Source organism: Aedes aegypti, chromosome 1, assembly GCF_002204515.2.
Source record: "Aedes aegypti strain LVP_AGWG chromosome 1, AaegL5.0 Primary Assembly, whole genome shotgun sequence".
NCBI lineage: Eukaryota > Metazoa > Arthropoda > Insecta > Diptera > Culicidae > Aedes > Aedes aegypti.
The window spans coordinates 80,249,972-80,273,407 of NC_035107.1; the positions used below are offsets into that span (position 1 = coordinate 80,249,972).

General features: G+C 35.6%; 1 protein-coding gene across 3 annotated transcripts; it reads left to right on the forward strand.

Moving 5' to 3' along the window:
* Positions 1-3,773: 3,773 nt before the first annotated feature.
* Positions 3,774-22,730, forward strand: LOC5566490 (cardio acceleratory peptide 2b). 3 transcript variants are annotated; one of them, XM_021840491.1, is made up of 4 exons: positions 3,774-4,052; positions 20,354-20,515; positions 21,608-21,817; positions 22,121-22,650. In XM_021840491.1, exons 1-4 carry the CDS (start codon positions 3,965-3,967, stop codon positions 22,258-22,260), a joined length of 600 nt encoding a protein of 199 aa, XP_021696183.1. In that variant the 5' UTR covers positions 3,774-3,964; the 3' UTR covers positions 22,261-22,650. The 3 variants fall into 3 exon arrangements, with proteins under 3 accessions (XP_021696183.1, XP_021696180.1, XP_021696181.1); XM_021840488.1 differs by lacking the exon at positions 3,774-4,052 and adding an exon at positions 19,996-20,173 and having other exon boundaries at positions 22,121-22,730; XM_021840489.1 differs by lacking the exon at positions 3,774-4,052 and adding an exon at positions 19,996-20,173 and having other exon boundaries at positions 21,608-21,840; positions 22,121-22,158.
* Positions 22,731-23,436: the final 706 nt, after the last annotated feature.

The following is a 23,436-nucleotide window of genomic DNA, read 5'->3' on the forward strand; positions in this document are numbered from 1 at the left end:
TACCACGTGCCTTGTATTTGCATATAGTGGTAAGAGGGAGTCAAAAATGAATCTTCTCACTACTACAATCGCAGCTTTTATGACGGGGTAAAGTGATGGTTTAAATTGGTCACTTTTCTTCCCAATAATATTCATCTTATGTGGCCGAATGATCAAAGGAGCAAGACATCAACAACTCAATAATACGGATGTCGCAGGTTCGAGACGCAAAATGAGGATTTTTCATCATCATAAAACAAGGATCAAAATGTGGCAATGGTAAACCCTCAAAAGGATAAAAACCACTAAAATGAATAAGTCTGATACAGAGAAGTACTCTCTGAATCATTTTAATATATTTTTGCATACTATTCGAGGTATCCATTCTCAGTCATTCAATTATTTACCTCGTGTACCAGCTACTTGGCCAACTACTTGGCCGCATACGCGAAAGCTCTCTGGCTGCGTACGCAAAAGCACAAGATATTCACCCTGAAAACCTGGCGAAAACAACATACTTTTCTCACGTGGTCTTATATTAGCAATAGTGGTGCAGAGAAGCACTATTATATCTTGGCATTATAGTGGCACGCTATTTCGCCTTTTCTGGCATTATAACAGCATTATATGCGTATATAAAACTGACATGCATCAAATGATTACCCTATATGCGCATTTAATGCTGTTACCGTGCCGCATTGTCGTGCTTACTGGTTACTTGGGTTCCTCATTTTTTTTTTTTGAATTTCCATTGAAATTTTCTTCGGGATTGCTTTTAAATTATTTTTCGGAATTTTCTCTCAGATTTGTTTCGGAATTTCCGTTGAAATTTCTTTCTTGAATTTTCCCTGGAATTCGGAATTTTTTTCTGGAATTTCATTCGAAATTTCCTTTGAAATTTCAAAGAAATTTCGTTTGAAATTTCGTTCGAAAATTCCTTCAAAATTTCTCTCGGAATTTAGTTTAGAATTTCTTCTGGAGATTTGTCTTAGAATTTCCATCGGAATTTATTGGATTTACCTTCGAAAATTCCTTTAGAATTTCCTTCAAAATTTACTTTGATATTTCCTTTGGAATTTTATTTGTTATTTATTTCAGAATTTCCTTCGTGAATTTTGTAATTTCTTCGGAATTTTCTTCAATTTTTCATTGATTTTTTTAAAATTTCCTTTGAAATTTCCTTGGAAATTTTCTTCAGAATTACCTCTAAATTATTTTTCGGATATTTTTTGGGAGCTCTTTTGGAATTTTCTATTGATTTCATCCTGAATTACCTTTGAAATTTCCTCTGAAATTCCAAAAGGAAACTCCAGATGGAAATTCTGAAAAAAAAACTAAAAGGCAATTCCGAAAAACGTTCGTTGGCAAATTTCTCAAGGAAGTAATCGATTCTCACACCCATCGGGTGCCCTCAATAAATGCGATCAAAATATTTCCTTTGTATCTAGGACGCCACAGGCCACAGTACGTGAAGCACCAGGATTCGCCAAGTAAGCCTTAATAAGGTGGCCTTCAAAAGGTGATATTTTAGCTGTCGAAAATGTATAGTAATATGACGTTTCAGAAAACATAATGTTGGCCCAATTTCACGAAAACCGCTTGTATCATGATACAACTCCGTAGTCTGAATATAGCATAAGTCGAATCAATTCGTAGCAGCTAAATTTTGTTATCATAAATAGAGCCGCATAATGCTGCAAATTATTTTGCAATAAAATCTATAGACTCACATTGCAAGACAACTTTCATCATATAAAATATAAAATTCATTTTTGTACGTATAGAGCCTATGACATCTTATATGGAAACATTGCATAACGCGAAAGGTGATTTCGTAATATTCACAATATTGTTGTCTAAGGATGAAACAGTTGAAACAGTAATCAATATTAAACATAGTCATGCGAACATTTTGGCATTGAGCCAAAATACAGTATCGGACATAAAAAGTGCACCAACTTCCTCAAAAATCACATTGAGGGCATTAAATCCAAACGTAACAAGTACATAAAATGTCTTTATCGACTTATTAACATAAAATTTAAACTTTGTCTTAAGAACAAGCATTTGATCTTCAAATAAATTTTCAGGCCAGCTATGTTATATGCTGTACCAATATGGACTAGCTGTTTTAATACTAGGAAGAAAGCTCTGCAAAGTTGAATTTTTATTATTTTATTTAAATTATTCTGAAGCTTCCTCCCTGGTATAGTACCAATGAGTTACATAGAATATCCAATGCTGAAACATTGGAACAAATGTCAAATAAAATTATTAATAATTTCTGGCAATAATCGTTACAATCTTCTATTGCCACGATTAATGCGTTATATATTTAGGTTAAGTTAGGTTCAGTAAATTGATATCGTTTTTTCCTCTAATATAGGTGAAATCAACTCACCTGTAAAAATTCATAATTGCTACGGCAAACTAAATGTGATATGTTGTTAACAAAATGTTAATAAAAGCTAAATTTTGTTTTACCAAATTAGGATGATAGTGTTGTCTAACACAGAATATAAGATATAAGAATATTAGATATAAGAAATTAATGTAATGTTCGAAATGATACTAATAAAGAATAAAAAAAGAGAAAGAAACTAAAACTTTCACAACTTAATTTCAACTTCTTCCCAAATTTGTAAAGTATATTGTTTCACAGAAGTTTCAGTAATGTTTGGTTCGTATCAAAATACTTAATTCGTATTTTTTCAACAATGACACATTATCCAACTGATAATGGAAAGTCTAATTTTCCAAGCACAACTTCTCAATCCCGTTTTCACCAAGTATACTACCAAATAGGGGACCCATTTCAAACACAGCAAGTCTCATTATTAGCATCATAAGCGTCTCCAAATCGCCTCATCACCTGTTGGCTCGTTGCTGTTACCGTTGCTTTTTTCCAACATTAACACCAGCACGCTTCGTCTACTGCATACTTCTATCATTTACGCGCGCCCTTGTCTTTCTTGTCCACCACCCACCCAAAGAAAAGGAAAACGTGGGATGCTGACCGTCGCACACAAGAGTTAGTTTGAGTCAATCATGGCCAAAACTTGTTTTCCCCTTATAATCTGCTCATGCCCCAGATATGCTTACAAACGGTTATAGCTTAATAAAAATTGATTTAAAACCGTTGCAGGACATAAATCCACCTATCAGTGAGAAATTGCATTCAAAACCATGTCGTAAAAAGAAGCAGTTTTTGAAATAATTTTTGATGACCATTTGTTAGAAAAGTTTTGTTTGGCACACATTGATCGCCAAGGCGTCAAATAATTGATAAAAAATAAGATTTTTAAAAAGTTTTCTACCAGTTATCAGTCTTGGATAGTTGAACCTACACATTTTCACGAGCAGGCCTTTTTTTCATTAAGGGGCGAACAGATGTTTATTGCTACCTCTGTTTTAGAGTTAATAGGTGAAAAAATTAAAACCATACTCTTTCGCATTTTCATTACATTTTCCAAGTGGTATGACGTATTCTTAAAGTAGTTACAACATGAAAAGTACAATGGGATCAAAAATCTCAAATTTGATATTATGGCCACGAATTCGTTCTAGCGACTTCTCTGTGCGTCGTCGGCGTCTTTCTTCCGCGACGACTTCTTTGGCAAACCAGTAGCTAGAACAGGTACCAAACAGCAGCCAGGAACAGTCATGCGCCCAACCACCCTCAACCTCAACTTCAGCGGAAGCAACTGCAGCCAAATCAACCGGTCGTTATCTGTTTTGTGCGTGCGGATCGGAGACCAGATGCCGTTCCGGTTTGTATAAAAGCAACCGGAATTTCCAAGGATGTCACTATTCACTCTTCGACGAGTCAGTTGGCCACTTGCAGGGCCTAGAATTTATTTTCTTGGTGAGGAACGGTTCGGAATCTAGTGAGAAGAAGAAATATCTTTCCGAAGAAACAGTGTGAAGATTGAAGATTTGTTGAAGATCTTCGTATCAGCAGTAAGGATTACCGAAACAGTTCAGAATGCAACAAGTGACACAGTTTAAGACTCTGGCATACGTTTCGCTGGTGTTCGTCGTTCTATCGGCGGTTAAATTCTGCCGGGCTGATGGTGAGTGAGTGATATCCTTAAGGATATTGGATTCGTCGTTGGGATTCATGTCTTCAAATATAGATAGAGCAAAAGGATACACGGATGATTATTGTGAATATTTTTAGAACATAATGATGATAAATGAAGATGCAAAAACAATCGAAGGCAAAAAGTGATCTGTTGGAGGCTTGCTGGTTAAGAAAATATCAATTTACATGTCGTGGTTAAGAAATATTATCTCTTTCAAGAGATAAAAACGTGATTTTCCCCTGTTAAGTACTGCGGATGCTCGTTAAGAGCAAACAAAAATAGAAAGAAGTTGAATATAAAATGACATACCAAATTAATTTGGAAATTCGGAACATAATATTGCAGGGTTTTGGATGACTTGATGTGCATCGATAACCATGATGATGGAGATGACTATGCAAAGTTTGATAAATTTTGTGATATTTTATCTTCAAGAAAAAAAAATCGAGTTGAACTACCAGTACATTTATTTCTTCTTTAAAATATGCATGGATCCTGTGTTTTATTTATGCTCTGCACAATGGGTGGGCTCCATAAAAGAGGTGACATAATCTAGCTCATTAACACTGCGGAACACGTTTTTGTCTCAATCATCAAAATACTTCTATTTAAGGGTTGATGAATCCAATCCCGTTTCCAAAAATATCGTAGCATGTCTGGTTTTTGAGATATTGGCTGATAAAAATGCGAAATTTGACCATTTCAGGCAACTTGCATGCAAGTTTGCCAGCTTGTATGGAAAGTAATTTGTTTAATTTGCCTCAGAACTCAAACTGCATGTGTTCAACAATACATATCAACAAAGTTCATTAAACTTTCGATGCTCAAAAGCTAATTTTTGATGGTTTAGAAATGTGTTGTATTTTTCCATATAAGAGAAACGAAGAATTTTGTATGGAGACTGCAAGCATGTTGACAAAATCTATTTATTCTAAATTTTATCGTGCAATTTCAACCAAATTATATCAGAAATGAAAGTTAAAGTCCTATTTTAGAAGCTTGGTAGATTATATCACAAAGAAGCTTGATAAATCATACTAAAAATTTCATGTAACCATCAATGAAATCAGTGTTTTATACAACTTTGGAGCTAAAAACTGTGACGTGCTGGAACATGTCTGAGAACGGCATCAGATTCAGCAACCCAAAATCTACCAGAGACATATAATTTGATGCTTGAGACACGCAAAAATGCCATTTTTGTTACGCTGTTTAATTAAATATGACTAAAAAAAAAGATTTTGAGATTTTTTTTTCAAGTTTGTTTTATGAATTCCTTCCAATATCCTGAAAATTAGTTCTCCAAGAATTTGATGTTCCTTCTGGAATATTTTCACGGATTTCAGATTCATTCCCAGAATGCCTCGAGAGATCCCCTAATAAATTCTCCATGGAATCTTCTAAAATGCCTATTTATGTGTGGCTTGTTTCAGGAATATCTTTGAGTGTTCTACACAGTTCAAACGAAACGTGTAAATTTCTGAGACATATAATGCGCATAATTGGAGCGTGGAGTATCATGGATATTTACATGATATGTCATGTAAACTTCAATTATATGTGATGTAAGTCAGCAGGATCCTCTGTGTTTACATGACATATAACACATTTTTACATGATTTCAGACTTAAATTTACATGACGTCATGTTTACATCGCATAAATGAAGTTTGCATGACGTGTAATCTTCATAATTTTTAACTGTGTACCAGATATTCTTAAAATAATTCTGACAGGGATCCCTCGAATATTCCACATAGCAGCCCTCCTGATAATAATCTACAAAAACTTCTTTCAGAAATTCCACCAGATTTTTTTTTCTATGGTAGTTTCTAGGATTCTTTAGAGGGTTCAACGGAGTCCAATCGCGTCAAGGTATTCCTGAGTAATTCTATCAAAAAATTCAAATGGAGTTCCAACAGGAAATGAATCAAATATACGAATGAATATCTCCAGGTGCTTCGGGGGCACTATGGGCGATCAGGTGACCAATAATCGAAAAATTAACTTGTTCTGATAGGTTTTTCATGTACATCATTCCATGATTAAAACTTCTATTAAGATATTCCTTGTAATATCAGAGCAAGATCTTTTATATTTTAATTGATACAGTATGTCAAAATCAGAGTTTTTCAGAAAAATGAAGAATTCAGTGCAAACACAAGGTACACATTGAATACAATATACTGCATAATCGTAATATTTTTTACAGATCGCTATACACTGTCCGAAAGCTTATTCAAAAAGCTATCTTAGAAAAATGAAATAAACATTTGTACTTTAGCTCGGAAAAATGCGGGGTGTGCACTGAAAAAATATATTTGATTTAATATCGAAAGTTTACACATCCCATACTTTTTTGTTCCAAGTTGTCCCAGGCTAAAATTTATTCCCAAGGGCACTTTGAGATGTAAATTAAAGGATCCTGAAGAATTTAGCTGCACTTTTTTAATACAGGGCTTTTTGAATTTTTCCAATAATTTTACCATTTTCTATTAAAAGCAGATAAAAAACAATTCAGAGAACAAATAATTATCGCTAAATTATTCATATCATCATTTACATGTAAGTTCTAACATTTATAATGGTTTGCACAACGCTAATCGTATAAATGGCTTATATGGATCATTAGTAACAAAACTTATTATTTCGCTATAGGTCCTATTCAAAAGTTAGTCTCGAAAACTTTATTTTGATAATAAAACACCAAATTAGTATGACACAACTCATAAATACGACATGAGATGGAAAAAATATGTTTGGCCGCCAGTTTGTATGGAAACCGCCCATAGTGGGGGATCATTTAGAATAATTCACCTAGAATATGCACCCTATTCATTTAAAACCCTGAAAAACAATTCTTTCATAATATCTTCAGTAATTTTATTATAAATTTCTACAGGAGTTTCTACAAAGATTTACCCAAGAATCAATTACTTCGAGGATTTTATATGGAAAGTAATCCTCCATTGATTCCACCTGGAATTGGGGACGGACCTGGTGTAGTGGTTAGAACACTCGCCTCTCACGCCGAGGACCTGGGATCGAATCCCATCCCCCGACATAGTCACTTATGACGTAAAAAGTTATAGTGACGACTTCCTTCGGAAGGGAAGTAAAGCCGTTGGTCCTGAGATGAACTAGCCCAGGGCTAAAAATCTCGTTAATAAAGTCAAACCAACCAACCAACCTGGAATTTCACAAAGTTCTCAATGGATTTGTTCAGCGATTTCTCCGAAAAAAAAATCATAAAATATTCGTCCACATTTTTTTCTATGGAATTTCCTTTAACGAAAATTTATTCAGGAATTACTCCGAAAACTGGTCAAGGAACTAATCCATGCAAAATGCTTTAAGGATATTTCATGTTTTCTTAAATCTATGATTCCTTCACGAATTCTCTTATAAAGTTTTGAAAGAATTCTTGGGATTTGCTCAAAGTTTTTACCATGAATTCCTGTATGAATTCCTTAAAATACTTGGATTTCCATAATTACTTCCTTCATGATTGTTTCCAGGGCTGAAGAGATCCTGTCCTCTCTCGCTCTCTTTTCATGTTAACAGTTCAATACTGAAGCTTTTGGAAAGTTTTTCACTAAAGAATGAGAGAGAATGTCCTTGGCTAGCGTTTAATATAAAAAACGCTACAAAAAAGGTTAATGTGGCTCATTTATTGACGAAAGATTAAGTAAACAAAGAGAGCTTATCAATATGTCCTTTTGAAAAGTTACCAAATTAGTTGGTCGAAATTGACCACAATGCACTAGAAATGATCATAGGCGATCAAGGATGGAAATCTAGTGATCTTGAAAAAATCCATGATGCTTCGCGGTTTTTCTCTAATTAATAAAAGTTTTATCGTTTTGAGCATTTTTCCACTTTTACTTAGTTATTAACCTTCAAATATGCAGTTTGTAATTCTAAAATCATTCGGACATTGGATGAGCGATAAATAATAGCGCGAATGCATCATGATTCAAGTTGATCGCTACTTGTTACAACATCCGATAAACTCTTTGTCCCACGACAAACAATACATCGAATGCTTGATATATCCGTTCTAAGCGCGTAATAAGGTGTTGACATTATGCTGCTGCAAGAACGACGGCCCTCTTAGATTATTCAAATACTGTGTAGTTTGTCGCTAGAGACGTTTTTTTCTTTCATCCTTGTGGACGACAAAAAATGTTTTTTGATTCGATACATTTCATTGAAGTTTACTCCAGTCATATCTAGCTCGCTGTGAAGAAGCCTTTGTTTCGATAGGGACATGGAAAAAAAAATAAAACAATAAAAACAGGGATAAAACGTTATGAAAATTAAAATCGAGATACGTTATAAAAACGTATTACTGATTTCAATTTTTATAACATTTCCAATAAAATAAATTCCCTTCTGAAACAATAAAGACACCAGATAGCATATTTAAATTATATATTTGATTGATCATCTCGGGAATGGGATTCGATTCCAGGTCACACCGAGGACATAGGACTAAATCCCATCCACGATATTGTCACTCTAAAAAAAGTTATAGTGACGACATCCTTTATAAGGGAAGTAAAGCCTGTGGTTCCGAGATAAACTAGCCCAGCGCTAATAATTTTGTTAAAAAGGTTCGCCAAGCAACACGAAAATAAGTAAATATTACTAAAATTTAACACCACACAGTAGGTTTTCACTTTTATTAGACCCAAAAAATAATGATTTTATTGCACAGTATGCATTATTGACAATTATGCAATACATTTGTGGGAAAATATATTTGTGAATGTTGTTGTGATATTATTGGTGCTCATGTAATATCAGACTAGCAGACTGTTTTGATTTTGTTGTTTTTTATCTATCTTTATCGCCTGAGGTGACATTCGATTTAAATTACTTCAATCCTAAAAGTGATAAAATATGTCCTTATCTTAGGTATCACTACGATTTACTGTTGTCTTCTTATTCAAAATAACTATTTAGGACATAACATAAATGTTTAACCCCTCTACCGGCAGCTTCATTTTGAACCGCAAGAAAAATATTCAAATCGTGATAACTTTTTTGTTTCTCGGTATTTTTGCACCATTTTTTGACAAGTTCTCAACTCTTCTAGTTTAAGAATCCGTGTCGATATTGGTGATTGGTGATCTGGTTTCAAAAATAATCCGATGTTCTTTGGGGGACCAATATTTTCTATATAGAATGACTTATGCGACCATTTTGTTTACGCCAAATTATCGAAAACATAAAATGTGAGCTATATAAGGCCATGTAATAAGGAGCTACTCTAAAAAAAAATCATACAAATTGGTTAAATATTTTTAGTTATATATGAAAATTACGATATGAGATTTTATGAAGTTTTCGAGATCTTCCCTCGAGGAGTTTTGGAATATATCTGGATCCAGATGACCTATAATCAATGTTGACACAAATTCTACAACTTGTAAAAAAAGGTGCAAAAATACAAAAAAACAAAAAAGTTATCGCGATTTGATTTTTTTTTTCTTGCGGTGAAAAATGAATGGTAGAGAGGTTAAGCGTAAAAGGTGTCCCTGGACAAATGGGAATGAGAGGGTTGTGGTCAGACTTTCAAATAAAAAGAATACATCTTAAAAGCCAAAGCCTTAATGGCAAAGAATGTAGGGGAAAGTGGGGCAGTTTGTCCACCTTAACCCGTATAGGCCTGAGTGAAAGCAGAAATACTGAAAACCTCACCTCTAGGCGAATTCTTAACGTATTCAAATGATTTTTTGTCAGTTCACTGGCCCACATATCTTGTTTCTGGAAGTGGCCAGAGGAACTCAGAAATATTCCTGTGGCCGGAGTTATTCCGGTGGGTCACTTTGTCAAGTCGGGTAAAAAAGGGCTATTTTTTGGGACACTCCAAATAACCTTCATTTATTTGCAATGACAATCATTTTATTTTGCATGAATTAAGATCTGATATTCAACATTATAAATAAAGAGTTTTGCACCGTTTAAAATATACCTGATGTGGCCATTCGGATGTAATGCCCGGAAGAACCAGCTGTAGATTCGTTAGATACTAAACCGTTTCAACTCTCAAAAAGTAGAAATCAAACATAACTGTGCACTAAAATGCGTTCCCATAAGCTTGGCACAGATTTTCAGATACAAATTGGCCACTTTATCATAAGTTTGAGGCGTCCCGGGACCCGAAAATGGTCATTTGTATGACTAATCTAATGTAAAACTCATAGTTTTCCAATTCAATCGTTTCTCAAAAGGTTTACACTGATGCAATTTTCTTAAAATTCCGTCATGTAATGGCCACATTATAGGCGATTCCGGAAATGATCTGTGATATGAAATTTGCCTACCTTCAGGGCACAAACGCACAGTACCCTTCTTACCCGACCTGGCCCAGTGATCCACCGGAATAACTCCGGCCACAAGAATATTTCCGAGTTCCTCTGTCCTCTTCTAGAAACTAGATATGTGCCAGTATACTGACAAAAAATCATTTGAATCCATTAAGAATTCGCTGAGCGGTGAGGGTTTTAGAATTTTTGCTTTCACTCAGGCCTATACGGGTTAAGAAAAAGTCGATAAAAGTGCTATAAATATTATGAAATCTTCGGATTTTTGCATGATTTCCATCAATTTTTAGATCAATACACTAGATCCGAATGATTTCCGTTGTTTCATAAAGTTCACGAATGAGTGAATAATTTTTTCAAAATTTGTAAACACTCCGTGCAAAAAGATTAAATTTTTTATATCACTCTAATAGTCACACATCATCGTTCTGAAATGACGAATTTTAAAAGAGCCATTCGGGGCAATATGGGCAGTTTTTTCGAACATAATTTATTTATTTTTCTTTGAGTTTTCAACACTGACTTCTAACATGCCTATTACTTCATTTCCTTGTCAGTTTTAGGGTTGCATGTTATTTCAAATAAAATTTGAAGGATTTATGCAGCTTTTAAGGGGTGCTCAATCCACCCCATTGGCCAAACCACCCCGACTACCCCTATTAGGCACAAACATATTTTGTCTTTACTAACATATGTACTGTTACACGGTTGTTCTTTCAATATCGTTTACACATATCGATATGGAAAATTACTTGTGTTGCTTCTGTATGAAACAATTGTGTCGGATTATCATCATAAGCACAGATTTTGAGTACTATTGAAAGCTGCCTATCATAAAAATGTCAAAATTATCCCCGAATATCTTTAAATTTGAGGTAACTGAGACCTGACGAAACAAACATTGGAAATAAATAATTTTCCCTGAATTACAATCATTCCACTGTCGAACAAAAGCTATATTTTCGCGTTTCACTTAGATCAAATTACAGTCAAACCTCCATGAGACGATATTTGAAGGGACTATCAACTAATGGAAATATCGAGTAGTGGAAACGAATGCTCTGGAAAGCCTTTTTAGGGGACCATCATAGTAACCATGAAATTTTGTTTTTAGTATGGTTCCATGAGTGGATATCAAGTTATGGAACATCTTACTCAACTTATGTTTGAGGCATAGTTTTAATTAAAAATTTCCAGTGTTACATCAATTTAATCGAATTTTTCAACATGCTTTTGACCTTCATAAAATAAACTTTTCTACTGTTTAAAGGCCTGATATAATATAGTTTTAAATCACAAAACATAACTTTTAGAAACGATATATTACAAACTTTGTTGATTTGTATTCTTCATCAGCTAACAACTAGTAACTGAAGCACATAAATCTGCAAGCAAGCTGGTAAATTGCTTGCAAGTTGAATGAAATTGATGAATAATGCATTTTGAACAGTCAATATCTCAAAAACCAGACGTGCTATTCAATTTTTGAAAACAGAAAATTACTCAGTGGCTTCATATCAAGTATGATGTCGTATTTTGGTGCCGGAGAAAAACTATCAATATTTTGAGGTAGATTAAACAATTGATTTAATATATCTCATTTGCTCACAGAGCATCTTAGGGGTCGTCCATAAATGACGTAGCTTTTTAGGTGGGAGGGGGGCCCAGATAGCCGTAGCGGTAAACGCGCAGCTATTCAGCAAGACCAAGCTGAGGGTCGTGGGTTCGAATCCCACCGGTCGAGGATCTTTTCGGGTTGGAAATTTTCTCGACTTCCCAGGGCATAGGAGTATCTTCGTACCTGCCACACGATATACGCATGCAAAAATGGTCATTGGCACAGTAAGCTCTCAGTTAATAACTGTGGAAGTGCTCATAAGAACACTAAGCTGAGAAGCAGGCTCTGTCCCAGTGGGGACGTAATGCCAGAAAGAAGAAGAAGAAGGGGGTCTTCACGAATTTGTGACGAAGTGTGACGAGGGGGAGGGAGGGGCCTAGCTAGTTGACGTAGCATTTTGAATCAAGTCTGTAAAAAGAAAGGCGCTAAAAAAAAATTGCATAATTTTTTTTTTATGAAACTTTATTTTTTTACTTATAAGCTTGGGTTATAAAATTATGATTAAGCTTAAAAACATTCATATGACAAGATTGAAAAAATGTCAACAACACTTAAGATTTTCTTGATAAATGCAATCAAACAGATGTTTTGAAGCTTTAAATAATTATGTGAATATTATATTATATTCGTGTCCAAATTCATAAATTTATAAATAAACAAAATAAGTTTATCGAATTGATTAAAAATCAATGCTCTAACTACTTGGAGTACATATTTTTGCCATTTGTTAACATGACATAAAGTCAGCCGTTTTAGTTTTATCAATATTTTCTTTTGGGGCTTTATTTCTTCAAGAAAATAAAATATGCAATCTTCTTAGCAAACATTACATTTAAAGCAAGATATTTATTCCGTGAATTATGCCTTCAATGTTGCAGGAGATCTCCACCCAATCAACTCATCATTTGTTTTGATATATCAATGCTCTTGATGGAATAGCCTGAATATTAATGAGGATAATAGATTCGAGTGTTAACAAAATTGCCCTATCATTAAATTTTGGTAATAACTCGGTAATTTGAAGAATTTTTATTATTTAACGGCTTCATTATAGGTTGTGAAAGATTATTCCAGTATGGAAACGATAATGAAAATCAACTGAAATATTAATAGAGATTATTGTATTTGTATAATAATTGCTAAAATTTCATTAACATTCCAAATATTTCAAGTGTAATCTTTTATGTATCTGGCCACTGTTTGCTAAAATGATTTGAAATATGATAATATTAACGATGATTCATTTCAAATTAATAAATTTTTTTGATCATCTATCTCCTAACAACGAATTATTTTAAAAAAACAATCCTCTAAAATAACGAAATTTTTGTTAAATATATTATAAAATATATTGGACCCTAACTCGACAGTAACGAGCTTCATCAATCCAATCAATTTTTTTTCACATTTTTTATAGTAAACTTGTTTTTTATGGTAAGAACAGCAATAGTAATATAATTTAGGGAATACGAAACTGGAAACCAAAACCAAGGAAAATGTTTATTTAAAAGTTTTCCAAATTACTTTTGAGCGCTACTGTATATCAAACTGTTAGAATAGATTATCCTTTCATTTCAGTCAGTAATTAATATCAAACTTTGTATTGAACTTCTCAATTCCAATGTTTTGTTTCAACCCAGTCACTAAGGAAAACAAATAAAAACAATATATGGGGGGGGGGGGTTGTCGATATGCTACGTATTTTCCAGAGGGGAGTACCAGCATTTGTGACGAAATGCTACGAGTGGGGGTGTAAAAAATCAGTGAAAAAATGCTACGTCATTTATGGGCGGCCCCTTAATGTGTATTTTAACCCTTAGTTTAAGAAAAAAATTCAAGAGTCATCCAGAGATTCATTAATTTTGTAATCATTTCACTCCGCTTAACATAAGTGTGGGACAAAACTCAGATTCTCGATCTTACCCACGTTTTGGATTCCATTTGGATCCCATAAAAACTGTGGAAAATTTCAGCTTTATCGGTAAAACTAGAATAAAGCGCCAGCCCTTCCAAGTTTATATGGAATTTGATATGGGAAAACTTGCTTTTATAAAGAAAAATCACCAGATGTCACTCAATGATCTCTATAAAAATCAATCCACATTTCTTAGCAACAGACGCGATCAATCTTTGACTTCAAAATTCGAAAAGTACATAGCGAATTCATATGAGGAATCGCATGGAAAACACCATCAAAGGATCAGTTTTCTACGAACAATTTCCGGAAGATGGATGGGTGCTCATCTGGAAGACCTAATTAAAGTGCGAAAGTTATTTGAGTACGTATACATAATGCTACCACTCACTTGAGCCACCCACTAAAACACCTCTCGTGCCGCCCAAACAAGACGCAGCACAGTGCTATGCGCACCGGCCGAAAATAAATAAATAAATAGACATCAATTATATTTATCATCCACAGTATTGAGGGAGCAACATTACTTGTACACGATGCATACAAAGGTTCTATTTCCGAAATCACAAACGTTCAACACAAAACAGAGTTTTAAAGTTCCAGAATGAAAAGTTGGAACAAGCGTATGAATATTCGAACATTTTGAATCCCAAATATTGAAACTGACATCACTTCCAATTAGAGAGAATTGCGCATTAAGCAAAAGTTTTCCTGTTGTCTTAAAATGGCTTAGAGGTATTGAACGCGGTTCCAATTCGCTAGTCCGGGATTCGAATCCCACTCGAATGAAAGTTGTCAAATCTTTTGTATCGACTGCTCAACCTATTTGCAACTTTAGTCTGCTTATAACGTATAAACGATGTGCTAAGCTAAGATGGCGTGAGAGTGTGGTTGATCAATCTTCTATAAGAGATTTTGTGTTGATGAGAAACTTACGGCCCGTCGCGGTCAGCTAGCGTTAGCGTTAGCGTTAGCGTAGTTACGGTATACTTCGTAGATTGGATACTAGCAACATTCATGTTTCTTTTTAATAATCTCATCCTGACTACTTTCAAGAACAAGGCAGGGGAGTATACCTTGTTCAAATCATAAACAAGAATACTAAAAGCATGAATATCGCTATTCCCGGCCACGCCCATCTTTACCGTAACTTGGGATAGGGGAAGGAAATGTTGATGTAGCACTTACTTAATGAGAGGCCACCGACTCAGCGACACCCTCATAAGTGCTACGGAGTTGGAGGTTGGGGAAGGTATATTGTCAGGATTCGCCTAGAAAGCTGGCGATAGACCATAAATATTTGTTGTTTAAGCGTTTTCAAATCAATCTTTTGAATGCCGGCAACCATAAGAGAAAACAATAGCTTATTTATAGTATAAATAGTATTTCGCGAAATGCTTGTCGATTGTGCAGTAATATTTTTGCTCAATAACCAGTAAAAAGCAAAAACCGATCCCGCCAGGGTCATCGGATTGTATAAAATAACGATACGCGTAAAAAAAAAAATCACGCCTATTGAAAAACTGTACTGTGCCCATTGAAAAACTGTACTGGGTGGTACTGTATTTTTAGATAATCGAAAAACGAAAGGAAGCGCGTTCGAACTAAACACCCTAGGATAACACAGTCGGTTTTTCTGCTCAAAATTATACGAAAAGCAGAATCGATCCCTCCAGGGTCATCGAACGGTTAAAAAGCATCCACAACCGATAGTTAGTTGCGTAACACCCGCCCGGACAGAATGCGCAATCTGAACATAATTATCAAACTCCGAAAATAACATTTTCCGTTCAAGAAACGATCAAATTGGCAATTTGACAAAAATATTTTTTAGTATCTATTGTGATGGCAGAGAACAGAATTGACATTAATGTATGTTTAAAATGTATTTTCCATGCCATTGGCGTAACTAACATGGACTATGGACACCAAAACAAATTTGGTTTTATTAGAATAGTATACAAATACTAAACCCATTCCGATTGCGCCTATGGCATGGAAAATACATTTCAAACATACATTAATGTCAATTCTGTTCTCTGCCATAACAATAGATACTAAAAAAAATATTTTTGTCAAATTTCCAATTAGCTTAATAATATAATATACGTACAAAATTGCCCCTTTCAGAGCCCCTCCTGGCTACACCACTGGTCCATCACCCGAAAGGCTTTGGGGTTTTTCTTATTTCGGCATGTAGAATCTAACAAAAATGGTCCGGTTGAAAACCCCGTGTAACGCCATCGTGACCTTCCCTTGTAAGGCCAAATTGGTCATAAGGCCGATTGGAACATTAGGCCGAAACATTCAAAACATACCAGAAATCAGTCATGTTTAAATAGCTCAACAAATTTTGATTTTTTGGAATCAGATTTAAACTTTCAAGTCTTTTGATTTGATTCAAACAAGTTTGTACCATTCAAGAGTGAAGGTCAACTATAAAAAATATCAGTCTTGTACTTGTTTTTAATTATGAATCGTGGTTTACGGCTTACCAGCCGAGTGGAGTGGAATTTTTGGCTCCGCTAAATGGTAGGGTACTGGGGCTATGGCCTTCTCCACCACATCCCACCCCCTGCATGATCACAATACGTAAAGATTAAATATTTGTCGACCAGAACGTCTACCGAACGTATCGAATGGCACAACCCTTTTCATCAACATTACACAACATCCCGTAAAACCTATGAGAGGTCGTAGAGTTCTCTGTATCTTTCTTTAGTAGGTGTCCAATCAATCATCCTTTTCCATTCCACAGCTTTCGCAAGGACGTGGCTAGGACAACTCTCAACTATTGGAGGATGCGTCAATCTTGTCTAAGAGTTAGAGTTAAGCTCCAAATTTTGGACTTTGATAACGGACTGGAAGGAGGTAGTCCTCATGTAATGGTATAGGATTCTACCACCTACGTTTACTTTGTGCGAAATGCTTAATGCTAATACTAATGCAACACCTTTCGTGGAAACGGGTTCTTCGGGAAAATAGCGTTCGGGGAAATGCCATTCGAGAAAAAGTACACAATCCTGTATAACGTGTGCACATTATTCAGGAACAAAATCATGAATGAAAATAGTTGTAAAAATAACTTTTGAGACCTTTCTGCACAATGGAAAAGTTATTTGTAGGAAAAAATCCACATATTTGAAAATTCGGCCCTGATTAGAAGCGTATGTTGTTTCATTACAAAGAATCTTTTGTGGAGAGTAATGATAAATTTATCCAGCGATTTGTACAAACATTTTCTCAAGAACTCATGGATAATCTATCTAGGAGTTTTTTTAGGAAATTATTCGAAAATACTTCAGATATTCTTTCAGGAAGTCCTTCGAGGATTTATCCTTGAATCTTTCTTAGAAAATCCTTCGCATAAATTTATGGAATCCAAGAAATAATGCATTGATAATTTTTGTTTGGATTCTGCAGATTAATTTTTGGTAGTGTTCTTAGAGATATTCATAGATAAATTATAGTTAAACCAAATGGAAGCATTAGATGAAGCCTTGAAAAAATCTCTGATCTAGTTGCTAATGTATCTTTGGATGAATTTCAGTTTCAATATTTGGGGGAATTTAAGGAAAAAATGTCTAGAGACATCACAGGACTAATTTCCGAATCAATCAATGTTATAACACTTTAGACACTTCATTTGGAAATACCAAAATGAATTTTTCATGAACTTTTCAAGAATGATTAATATAACTCCAGCAAAAAATTTTTTGGTAAGCACTGCTGGAATCTCAGAGAAACATTTTGAGAAAGTCATACAGGAATCTATTTAAGATCTTTTCATGTGATATTTAGAGCGATTCTTAGAATAATCCGAAAAGAATGCTTGGAAAAATATACTGGGGAAATTCCTAAATAAATACTTATTATTCGAAAATCCTTTACCTTTCAAGGACTTTATGGAGTGATAAATGGCGAAATCCCAAGAGAAGTATTACTATCAATTTGCACATTTTTTCAAGATTAATGAAAATATTGGATCAAAAAAAAAATGGAAGAAATTTACAAGGAACATCATCAAAAGATCCTTGAAGTAATTCTTAAAGTATTATACCTAGTTTCTAAAGCTTAATGTTGAGTGCGATTTCCAATCAAGTTCAAGAGGGGATGCATGAGGAGATATGTGGATGAATTCCTGAAGGTGGCAAATTAGACTAATACTTGGAGGAACACTTACCATTTCTAGAATAACTGAGGTAATTCCTTGTTCGGCATGTATCATGAAGCAAGCCTTTGAAAATAAAAGAAGTTTTGTCCGGATTCCATAGATGAATTATTTGTGCTGTTTTGAAAACAATTCTTAATCGTATTTTTCTTTGAGTTCGAGATTCTATAGGCATTCTCAAATGATATCAAGGTTATATTCCAAGAAAAAAAAATTGAGAGACAGAAAATTTTCCACGATGGAGAAATTTGACCTACTCTTAAGAACGATCTCTGGCATAAATTATTGGAATGGCATTTAAGAAATTCATTGAAGAATATAAAAAAATGGTTTTAGGGGAGGGATTATTAGAGTACGTTTGAAACTACAAATTGAACTTTAACACTTCACTTTTGCAAAAAAATAAAATACTAAAATCACTAGTAAGGCGAGTGATTTAAGTATTTTATTTTTTTACCACTATGCGGATAAATAAAAGCTGATGCCAGCGACGAAATTTGAACCTAGAACATTGCTAAAACAACCGCGATGCGTGCACTCTTATCATGCTACCACATCAAATTAACGCAAACAGTGGTTAATTTGGTGCATGAAAGCAACTGCTGCTTGTCGCGATGGATACAGGAAAAGTTCTCCATGAATACGAGAAAGAGAAAACGAACTTCTCACAGCAGATAATAAATTTTTGGCAAATTCCTAGCAAGATCCATTGTGGACTTTCGAATGTTTTCTATTCAGATCTTTGGTAGAAATCTGATTTTAAGTTGGACTCCAAGAATTATTCAAAAATATTGTCATGGCGGAATTGTACACAAATATTTTCGCTGAAGACCAACTTTGAAATAGTCAAACAAAAGTTTCATCTTTGTAACAAACCAGATGATTTTGATTTCTTTTTGTCAGCAACGGAAACGACACCCCCTGGCTACGCCCATGCAATCATTTATGAATGTTTAGATAAATACATCGCTCAAAAATTCAAAACTTACTTATGATTAATATCTTACATTAATTGTTAGATGTTAGAATATCAGGTTTTTATTCTGAATTAGTGCTAAAATGGCAATATGGTGAAGTCATACCCATGCTTTCTGGGACATCCTTTATCGTTGTAATCAGTGCTGGGAATGGTAATAGTAGTAGGCTTGAATTTTCGCGAAAATCACGTGGCTCTCCCAGTACAGTAGTTTAAAAACGTGAATCTCATCAAGTAGCCTATGTTGGGTGCACGAATTTTTTAAATCATGAGTGTCATTGAAGGCTCTAAATGCGGGAAATGCAGCGGGAAATAGAACATTTTTCTACAGTAATTCTGGGTTGCCCTTAGCAACGGGTGTTTTGCTATTTTCGAGGCATTTTGCCTACAGCAGCGATGGGCGTGAGTTTCACTGGCTTCGCTGACTGTGATTGGTTTTGCTTGGCTACTGTAGAGTGAATTTCAGATTTTTTCCCAACCCTGGTTGTAATATGCATGAAAGGCTAAGAAACTGTGTTAAGAACGGTTTCATTTACTATAAGCACAATACGCAAGCGCTACATTAGTTTCTTTTGATACTCATAAGTAACAAACTTTCGGAAGAAACAATCACAACGGCTTACAAACAATAACCATGACAATACTCGTCGTACAAATGAAACCGGTAATCTCAAACCACTCCGGGCCAAACAATAATGAAAAAACCATTAGTAAACACTGTAAAGCCTGCGAGCGTAAAACGGTGACGCGTAGAAAACTAAGCCCAGATTTACAGTGATGCCCCCATACAAGACGTTCTTCTTCTGCGTGGTTTGAATTTACATAGGTCGCAAACGCAGTTGAACAATAACACTCAAGTAATGTCACACCGTTTTAATCTATGTAAGACTTGGACCAATCTCCACCTAGAGCTCACTGTATCTCTAATTGAAACCATGTTGGTAATAACGAAGCTGTTGATGACGTCCGATAGAGCGAAGCTTGTGAGAGAGATTGCAGCTTTTGCATTCTTATTCCGTACCTCAAGTTGGTGGAAAAACAGCCTGCAGCTCTTACACAGAAAAATAACATTCCAAGCGACAACTCTACGACAAAACCGTAAAGTCGTTACCATTTATCATTTATGATGTTCTTGGCTAAATGTTGTGAAACGATATCAACGCTATCTGCCGGTGGCGGTGCTTCCAGTCATAAACCGTCAGCGACAGCGAGATGAGCTGATTTTAATCATTTATGCGAATTGTTTTCTTTTCATTGACACCAACATCGTTGCAACAGCATCCGACCTGGACAGCGTCAGCGAGGGACGACACAAGCGAGGACCAACCGTGGGGCTGTTTGCCTTTCCAAGGGTTGGTCGTTCCGATCCGGACCTACTGGAGTGGAGCGATGCAGCCGCCGTTGCCGCAGCTTTACCGCTGGAATTAGCCGACGATTATGGTAAGGTTTGCTGCGATGGAATGTGGAACGAGGTTTTTTTTTTCTAACTTATGAATTCAGTTTCATCGGTTAACCCGTGTAACACCGGGCTTTGATTTTTATTTTTATTTGTTTTTGTGAACATTGTATTCATCTAATTTACATCAAGTTTTCATTACATGCAATCCTAAGTCAATTCATGTTATATGCTGGCGCAAATGTTTTTCAATATCCGGAGTCATTCTGGTGCCCTCCTGGATCAGATCGGGTAAAATTGTTATCAACTTTCTCTTCCGAACAGTTTAAATATAGTAAATAAATATAGTGTTTCAATACCTCAATCACAACAGAAAACGACAATTAGTTATGAATCCTTCGGTGTTACCATCGTCGGGCAACCGATTCCTGTCAAGGTCACTTTCTTGTCCTCCGAAAGATCGGGTACATTTTTTAAAAGCAGACAAATCCTGGGAATTGACCTTGAGAGATGCATTTGCATCGATCACACGAAAATCAATCCAGTAGTTATTATCGCACTTCTGACCCATCCTGTTGAATACACGCCGTTGTTAAGCAAGTGACGAAGTGCAGTTCAGTTTTTCTCCCGACCGAAAACCCACAGTGCAGTGATTGTTTCCCCCCAAGAACCAGTGACCTGTCCCGGATTGTTCCGCTCCGCTGTTGTAGGCAAAGGACCTGTCGAAGAGGGTTCCCAGTGATCTCTACCTCATCTGGCAACGCTGCTTCAAGGCTTTGTGCGTTATTAGTTGCGACTTGGGGTAACTTGAGTCATTCCAGATTGCACCTTGGAAGGCACGGTACTGAATGTTGTTCACATCGGGAAGTTTTTGGTGCACTGTATCCTTAACAAAGTAGTGGTCCGAATGATGACTCAGAAGGACACTGGAATGACTCTGGTCATCGAGAAAAAAAAGGTCCGCATGTGCCAGTATATGAATCCAGATGCTTATGGATTGCTTGTAGTGAATACCAGATTAAATTAATTGAATGTAAAGTTCATAATAACAATTCGAACAAAAATCTCATCCCGGTCCCACACGGGTTAACTAATGCTGACCAATTCGCTCTCCCATCGCTTCTATTCCCTTGCAGAAGACTACCCGATCCGGGAGGCGAAACGCCAGGGCTTAGTCCCATTCCCGCGAGTGGGCCGTTCCGGAATGAACGCGGCTCGCTTCTACTGGCCCAAGACGATGATGCCCCAGCAGCAGAAACGTGCCGGCAATTCCGGTGCCAACAGCGGCATGTGGTTCGGGCCCAGGCTAGGTAAACGTGCCAACGCAGCATCCACCGAGATCAAAGGTGAACAATTGTAAATACCACAGGTGAATAATTGTTCAGTGTTGAATGACGCAATAAAATGTTTCTTTTTTTCTTTCAACTTTTTATCCTTCGACTGTTTGTAATGAGCAATATGATGGTGATGAAAAAATTTACATGTGTAACTAACTGGTGGATGGGATTTAGATGGGCATTGAGCTGTGCATGATGGATCGATTTGAAGATCTGACGGAGAATGATTTCATTTCACTGTTTCTTATCGACTCTACAAGATTCTTACGAATTAATATTACTTATTTTTTTCATCCACTTTGGGTAATACAGGAACTGAAGTCTACACCCCTCGTTTGGGTCGAAACTCTGAAAGACCGCAGATTGGGGAATCCGGAGACTTGAACGCCCGAAGCAGCAGCAGAAGCAAACTAGAGGACTTTGAACGCCTGTTCCGATCGTCGGACAATTAATTTAGATTTTTCTTGACATTGCTCTTTCGGTTTCGTATTGTATTGCTATTTTACACGATAACGTAAGGCCAAATTGTCTGCTAGAGATCCATTCGATGAAAATCAAACCAAAACGCGGATAAAGGCTGGAGAAAGCTTATTGAACCGGAACTGTAGGGACAGTTTCTGACAACAAGCTTGCTGACTTATTAAACATGATTGGGTCTTTGACAAACAATTTCTCGCAAAATATTAACAATGCAATAACAAAAGACATACACTCTTAGAAAAGCAAAAGTATCACATTTACGGAGTTCGGCTCCCTAAAACACACACACAACACAAAATTGAAAGAAAAAATCCCAAAAAAAAAATCGTAGCAAACCCAAAGCTTTTGTGTTGTGTTGCTCCTGTTACAAAATGGTTAGAAAGGTGATCCCAAAAACGTTGTATATATGAAGTGAAAATATATTCGCATTTGTAAATTAAAATAGACCACTCTCAGTTCTTGAAAGAAAATCATGACTATAAGTTCAATCGACGACCTACTCCATGCTCCATAGATCGTTATTATCAGAAAAAATACTCCATCAATTCTGTGCTCATAGATCAATTTCTATAGCTAAATCGCAGGCTTGAGTAAAATTTAAAAAATCAAAGAGCCTACAATATGAACAAGTTACATCCAAAGTGTCAAAGGATACAAACTCTAGTGGAATTAAATGGTATAGTACTAAATTTGGGTTTCCATTTATTTAAGTTACACCATTTTGATGGCATAAATCCATGAATTCTAAGTATAACAGTGAAATATACATGAATTTGCATTTACCGTTATTATTAGAAGAAACATACCATCAAATTTATTCAAAAATATGTTTGAGTGGGAGTATTTTTGAATTAATAAATTGTTTCTAAGGCGTACCCGATCAAAACATTAATTCCACACAGATTTAAGTAGTTGGATGCAAAGAACGTAATGATCAGTCGGGTCTGGTTCGATAATCAGTAATGATCAGTGGTGTTTGGTCCATCAGTTGTGTCACTTGCTCCTGCGGTTTCCTAGTTTGTCAATAATGCGACTAATTCAAATAATTTGTAAATTATATCGAAATCAGAATCAATCATTTTAGATCCTTGAAGAAGGTTCTAAATACGGACCGAAACGTCGTAGAGAGACAAAATTAGTTCGTTTCA

What these genes read in the sequence shown, in the direction of transcription:
- LOC5566490 (XM_021840488.1), top strand. Translation starts at nt 20,011, where the DNA reads ATGTTGGTAATAACGAAGCTGTTGATGACGTCCGATAGAGCGAAGCTT. An exon ending in GGAATTAGCCGACGATTATG is followed by an intron (nt 20,516 to 21,607) that starts GTAAGGTTTGCT and finishes ATTCCCTTGCAG; the next exon opens with AAGACTACCCGATCCGGGAG. An exon ending in AGCATCCACCGAGATCAAAG is followed by an intron (nt 21,818 to 22,120) that starts GTGAACAATTGT and finishes TGGGTAATACAG; the next exon opens with GAACTGAAGTCTACACCCCT.